General features: G+C 41.3%; 1 protein-coding gene across 1 annotated transcript in view; it reads left to right on the forward strand.

Annotated features, from left to right (window-relative positions):
• Positions 1-3,112, forward strand: part of hspa9 (heat shock protein 9) — a 16,440-nt gene extending 13,328 nt beyond the window's left edge. The window contains exons 14-15 of the mRNA XM_034093680.2: positions 1,067-1,207; positions 1,856-3,112. Of these exons, the coding sequence (XP_033949571.1) occupies positions 1,067-1,207; positions 1,856-1,966 (252 nt within the window). The 3' untranslated portion in view covers positions 1,967-3,112. The remainder of the gene's footprint in view (positions 1-1,066; positions 1,208-1,855) is intronic.
• Positions 3,113-7,649: the final 4,537 nt, after the last annotated feature.

Consider the following 7,649-nt stretch of genomic DNA (forward strand, 5'->3'; position numbering starts at 1 on the left):
CCCCATATATACTAACTAAGCCCCCTTATATACTAACTAAGCCCCCTTATATATACTAACTAAGCCCCCTTATATATACTAACTAAGCCCCCTTATATACACTAACTAAGCCCCCATATATACTAACTAAGCACTTATATACTAACTAAGCCCCCATATACTAACTAAGCACTTATATACTAACTAAGCCTTATATATAACTAAGCACTTATATACTAACTAAGCCCCTTATATATACTAACTAAGCCCCCTTATATATACTAACTAAGCCCCCTTATATATACTAACTAAGCACTTATATACTAACTAAGCCCCCTTATATATACTAACTAAGCCCCCTTATATATACTAACTAAGCACTTATATACTAACTAAGCCCCCATATACACTAACTAAGCACTTATATACACTAACTAAGCCCCCTTATATACTAACTAAGCCCCCTTATATACTAACTAAGCCCCCTTATATACTAACTAAGCCCCCTTATATACTAACTAAGCCCCCTTATATACTAACTAAGCCCCCTTATATACTAACTAAGCCCCCTATATACACTAAGCCCCCTTATATACACTAACTAAGCCCCCTTATATATATACTAACTAAGCACTTATATACTAACTAAGCCCCCATATACACTAACTAAGCCCCCTTATATACTAACTAAGCCCCCTTATATATACTAACTAAGCCCCCTTATATATATACTAACTAAGCCCCCTTATATATATACTAACTAAGCCCCCTTATATATATACTAACTAAGCCCCCTTATATATATACTAACTAAGCCCCCTTATATATACTAACTAAGCCCCCTTATATACTAATAAAGGACTGGCTTATCTAAAGCCAGTTGAGTAGCCCTTGAAATGTTTGGCTCTATGAAACCTAGTACTTATATGATTCTGTTTTCTTCAAGTTTGTATCTTGTTGGGCGAACGCACTTATTGTAAGTCGCTTTGGTTAAAAGCCTCAGCTAAAGGCAATATAATGTACCCCTCATGTATTTTTCACACGAGCCATCTTTATTCATTCCTGTTTCCTCTCCGTCCGTCCTCAGTGCACCAAGCTGAAGGAGGAAATCACCAAGGTCAGGGACCTTCTGGCCAACAAGGACTCAGAAACGGGAGAGAACATCAAGCAGGCGGCCACCACCCTGCAGCAGGCCTCACTCAAACTCTTTGAGATGGCTTACAAAAAGGTAGGAACATGTGTGCTAAACATATCCCAGCGCAGAGCTGTCATTTCATTCCTGTGGAAAAACGTTGTATTTTCATACCTTTTGGGGAAATGTAGGTTGAATTGCTACTCGATTCAAACTGTTAAATGCGCCTGCTAATGAGAGCAGTAACTAACAAACGGTATATCTCGTATTGAAGATCGATTTTTGGGGGGCTTTTAATCTCGACCTGTTTTCTATCACCAGACAAAGAAAAGCAGCTCACAATGTAACACTTACCTGGGTGTCGGTACGCTTCTGGTTCCTGTTGATTAGTTTCATATCAGTTCTTGATTTCACAGGAAAAAAACTATTTATACAAATGTGTTTGCCTTTTTATTTGATTTTAGATTTTAATTCACAATTCACACATTTATGAGACTTCAATTCAGTAACTAAAACTGTATTTGACTTGTTTCCATGTGCAGCAGAACGTATGACTAAACAAATAGTTTGGTATACACTAGCAATTACTGGTAATAGCTGTTTGGAAGAGTACAGAGTAAACTCTGTCTTCATTTTAGTAACACATGGTTCTCACTGACCTTATTGGCGAGAACAATTATATAATATCAGTTGTAAATGAAGTGTTGGCAGTTTGAGTGACAGTGTGTGTGTGTGTGTCCCCAGATGGCAGCAGAGCGTGACGGCGGCAGCAGCGGGAGTGGCAGCGGCAGCAGCGGGAGTGGCAGCGGCAGCTCGGGCTCTTCAGAGGGCGAGAAGAAGGAGGGACAGCAGTAGATCTTTCACTTGTGTGTCAGCGTTTCCATGACAACGGTGGACCCTTGAGCGACGAGCTGAAGTCATTCTCACTATAATATATTATTCTACTGTGTTTTGGCAGTAAAATCCTCTAGCGAAATGATAAATGTCAATGTAGGCTCCTCCATGTCTGTCTGTAATTTAATTGTCCAAATCAAAGTCTGTTTATTTTTACACAGCTGTTGATTTCCATTCTGAGGTAGTGAACGGTCTGTTTTGTAGGTTCCATGTGGTTCTGCTCCATCCTCTGAAGAAGCCTGTCCATGGCTCTGATCATTTCAGCTTGTAATATTGTGCTCTACATCAGTTATAGCATCTTGTTTTTAAAAGTGCGCTCATAGCCACCTGGAGGTGGGAAGTTACTGTATAAACACTTTAAATACATGAGCCTTGTTCTGTCAGAAACGTGTCACTTCTCACGTGTCCTGGGTTCACTCTCAAGAGTTCTAAACCAATGCACATCTGTGATAATAATTCATTAGTCACGTTGGAGATCTGGAATTATGATCCTACTTGCCCTTATTTCTTCAACAACACGAGGCTTGCGCCGATGGGTCTTGTTTTGTCCATATCTGACGTTTTTAAACTGCCGATGGACATTATTGTAGAGAAGCAGTGATGAGGTGGAAGGACGGAAAATAAATGAAATCTGTGTTTGAGTGTGTGGATGAGGTAAACCTTAGGTTTTATTTTCTCATTTAATAAGAATGTAAAGCCTTGATTTGTGAGAACCCCAATTATTATTTTTTATATTTGCGTCCTTACCGTGAAACCATGTCTGAAAGACCTGCTGGCTAAACTAGCAACACAATCATCTGTCTTTGAAATGGAACAATTGAGGATGAGGCCTGGGTTTACTTCAGACAGATACTGGGATGCAGGATGAGCCTGGCCCGTCATGCCTGCTGCCACAAAGTGCTCTGTGCAGTGTACCATCTGCTACTTGCTTGCCTGATAGTGTTCCACTGGGCTCTTGAAAAGAGCGGCGAGGCAGCGTGTAGAACTGAATTAGGAGACGATTCGTTTTCTTTTTGTGTGGGCGGGATTATATAATGGAGTGGAAATTAAGGGCCAAGATAATAGTTGCTGTCTTTTCTAATAAAACATCTGAAATTTGAAATGTTACCCTGCTGTGATTTCATATTCCTTAGTGCATGCTAAAGTTGACTTCAATCTGTCAAGTCCTTATGTTTTAAAGGTCCCCTATTATACTGTTTTTCATCAATATTACAGCTCTCAGATATATACTCCGAAGGGTTTGGCTCCAAACACCAAACGGATACTTGCAGCGTCCCATAATCCTCTCTGTTTCGAGGAGTTGAGGAGGGGAAATGAGAAACCTTCCATGTGTGTGAAGAAGCAGGAAGTAAAAAGGAACTCACATTAGCCGCGTTCACACCGCAGGACTTTCCCTGGTACTTTAGTTCTTTAGTTCCGATGGTACCAATAATGTCGCGTTCACACCGCCGGGACTACTCAGTGCCGGGAACTCTTTTGGTACTTTTTAGTCCCTGCTAGAGAGGTGGTACGAACCTGGTGACAAAAGAGTGCCAATTTCTATTCTATTTCTATTGGCTGGGCGAATTGCAAACCACGCCCCGTTAGACTCTGAATTTGTTTTGTTAGGCAGCCATTTTTTTCCTCGCTACAAAACCACATCCACACCTGAGCGAGTGGTTTTTTTGTACTTTAAAGAGCCTGTGACACCATCCCAACAACTGTTGTGCGATGAAATATTGGGCTACTAGTAATCTCGAACCGTCAGTTTAAAAAAGAAAAAGCGATACCGTTCCGTTAAATATCAATAATTTCGAACATCGCGGGGAAATTCCTTGACTCATTTTGAAGTTTTGGGGGAAGCCGGAAGTGACGTCAATGCGGGAACGCTTCGAGAGCCAAACACGGACAAAGTGTGTTATCATGCGTAGAAATGGTGAATTACTGAGATTAGGCACGTTAATAACGTTTTAATGAAGTTGACTACAGTATATTCATATGTGTCAGTGCTTTCATGTCAATTCGGCGGACATAAACATAAATGATCGTGGTGAAGATGATGATTACATTAGGATTAAAATCGGGAGTCAGAGCTGCTGAATTTCCTCCCGTCGGATGTGATATAAAAACAAATCGATTCGTTTTGTAGTTGTAAACTCAAGTGGATGAAACTACATTTATTAGTGCTTTCATGTCAATTCGGCGAACATATGATACATTAAATGATGAGTGAGGATGATGATTAAAAATCGTTTGTTTGTGCTGGTCTGCATTTCCTGATGAGAAAACAAACCGGTGCTTTTTGTAGTTGTAGTACACCAACAACATGGATTAAACGTGTGTTTTTTTTACCACAATGTTGGGGAAATTAATGGATAAAATGCACGGATTATTATTATTATTCCCACTCCGATCGGGACACTAGGTCCACCGTTTCCCCGCAGCGAGGTTCCCCCGTTGACAATTTACGTGGGCTGGGTGCAGTGTCGGACTGGCCATCGGGACGAATCCCGATGGGCCGGTACCGAAGTGGGCCGGTCGGATAAGTCACTAGCACATCCTCCATAGGCGGCGCGTGAGGCTCAGGTTTGAGAAGGCTAAATAACTTCTTTTACCTGACGCTGCCCGCCTCCGGCGTCTATAGAACAGAGATCAACTCAGTGTGCGGAGTTTAAATCTCTCAAGTCATATTACAGGATAAAGAAAATACAGTTTAAACTGCCGTATGCAGAGAAGACGCCGACGTGTCGCACTTATCATTCATATTACATCATCAATCAGATCATCGATCATATAATATCATAATATATCATATATTTCCTTATCTGAGTCAGCTTCTCCAGCCTCATCTGGCCGTGCAACACTCACAGTGTCACAGACTGGATGCAGAAGTATTATTTAACACATTATGTTGACGAAACACTCGAGACAAATGTAATTAAAGTCAGATCCACTCGTGTCTTAGACGTGAACGCGCTCTCAGCTGGAGAGAGAAACCCTGGCTTGATTTACCGAGTTCATAACCAGCGTCGTAGGACTGCTTAGCGAGATCTCGTTTGTTAGTTTGTTGTTAGTTTGTTTGTTACTCAAACATATCCAGGGTCTGTTGAACTGGCTTCGTAGTACAGGGCACAGGTGGCGAGCAGCGCTAATGTCAAAGACACAGACATTATACATTATATTTGTATTTTACCAGGATGCAGTGACACAAATATTTACATATTTACATTTACTATCTACAGCACCCGCCGCCCCTGACATCCCCCACTCCCCCCGTTGACAATTTACTAGCGGTACCGAAGTGGGCCGGTCGAGAGTCCCGGGATGATTTGTAGTGCCATTCCACCACTGGCTACATGGCCATATGATCGCCCATATTGACGCACCTCATTCCTAAACTTCTAACAGATACAACATAAACCGATCCTTCAGCCTCATATGAGCTCTCAGACACGTTCAACATTAACCTGTCATCGCTGTCTGAGCTTGCTGCTGTGTGCGCCGTCGTGCGTTTACATCTGACTGTATATATATAAAGGTTTACATGCAGAAGCTGGGATCCTGGACGGTGCAGCTGGAGCGCTGTGCCCGCAATGACGTCACCCATCATTTGGCGGGACTTGAAGAATCCGCGAGAAGATCCAGAAAATGGTCAACATTGAAGGCAGATTAATGGTTATCAAAGTACAAATATCCAAAATCAGTTCAGTAACGGTTTTCAAGGGGACAATATGTACTCAAATTGATGGGTTTGGATGATGGGGGAAAACCGTGTCACAGGCTCTTTAAAGCAGTTATGACAACAGGTACTACAACACCGGAGTGGTGGAATGATGAGGAAGTGTCGGCGCTTCTGGCAATTTACTCCAAGGACGGGATGCAGCAGCTTCTACAGAAAGCAGTTCCCAACTCCAAATGTTTCGAGCGATGTTCGCTACTTGAGCTGGGAATCGTGCACAGTGCACACGGATGCCGGGTAAAAATAAATAAACTCAGGCAGGACTATACAAAAATTAAAGACCACAATAATAAGAGTGGTAACGATTTTCTATTGTTATTATATATATATATTGCCACTGTTTTTTAATACTGACACCTAACTTGCACTAAGGCGTGTCTGCTGCTATATATATTGCCACTGTTACATTGTTTTGAAGTAATTTATCATGTCATTTGTTTTAGATAAATAAGGGAAAAACACCAAACAAGGGTTGATGTCCTTTTCCAAAATCAGCCTGAGGGGGTAATATATAATAAATACATAAAGATAAAGTCCATTGTTATAATGGGGTATTTTATTTGTAAATTACCCTTATGAACTCCATCATGTCTGAGGTCGGAAAGTAAACAAACGCCTCATACAGCGGATGGGCTTTACGGGAAGTGAAATAGAGGGATATGTTGGTTATTTAGACTCATGTATTGATCATGGTATTTTGAGCAAAACACTTCATAGACATGTTTTTTATATATATCTGAGACCTATGCTATTGCCTAAAATAGCATGATAGGTGACCTTTAAAGTGCATCCTTCAGTTATTTTGTTAAAAATATGTCATCAATTTTACACATGTTTTTAATTTTGGCATCCTTAAACTTCACTCTCTCCCAGAGGATGTAGTCAAGGACCATTGTGAGGCCAACCTTTACCACTGAGTATGTGGACATCTGGCATTTCTTAAAGGCGGTTCCTACACCTCCATATTCCTCCTTTTAAGCAATTTATTACAGCCCACCATCGTTGGTGTCGTTCAGGATCCTTGGGGTCTAAATCGAAGTAAAGTACATCTTACTCATTGGGTCCCCTATAAAGACCAGTAACCATGGTCTTACGGTCCCCCACACACTTTTCACACAGGAACAATACCAAAGAAGATCAGCCACATTTTCCTCAAAAGGACAATTGAGTATGGGGCATTTTCACGCTTTCGTAGGGAGACAACTATGTGCTGTTTTCCATGCCAAATCCTTATGGGAATTAAAAAGCAATGGTGAGTTTCCATTTTTCCATACATGCATGCATTTTAGTTCTGCTCATGTCCCTTTTGGTATTAGGCTTGTAGTCAGAGGTGCGAGGCTTTTTTCAACACAACTTCTGTTCACAAAGCCGACAGAGGGTTTTTCAGAGGGGCTCTTTTGCCCATACCAGAAATAAACTTTTGGCCCACCCAAAATGTTGCAAAGTTTGTCCAGAGGCTGTTGTTCTTTTCAGATAACACAGCATTTAGAATCGGTGTTAAAAATAGGGCTTCCAGAATCCAGTTTGACTCCCAGCTCTGGAACTGCTCTCCCTCCTTTTTCTAATGGTTTATACATGATCTCTCTTTTTAAGTATTCCTGATCCACAGATACATTGAAGTATATATCTTCTCAAGGTCGTTTGAAAGGCTCTTGGTACAGGCAGGGTGGCCCCGTTTTCCCACCTACGGAGTTTCCCTTTGATTGCTGGAAGTCTGATATCCTAAAAATCAACGTCCGGTGAGACCGAGGACCGAGGAAATGACAAATAAGTAACTTGAGATCGACCCAATATAGTGTCCACTTTAGCACTAAAGAGTTAAGCAATTTAACATTTTCGATAATGGACGCTTAGTGTTGTGCACATGTTTCCTTCTGAATAAGGATGGGAAGGACAAAGACCCTGCTGACCCAAAGATTATACAAA

This window comes from Pseudochaenichthys georgianus, chromosome 10 (assembly GCF_902827115.2).
Source record: "Pseudochaenichthys georgianus chromosome 10, fPseGeo1.2, whole genome shotgun sequence".
Classification (NCBI taxonomy): Eukaryota; Metazoa; Chordata; class Actinopteri; order Perciformes; family Channichthyidae; genus Pseudochaenichthys; species Pseudochaenichthys georgianus.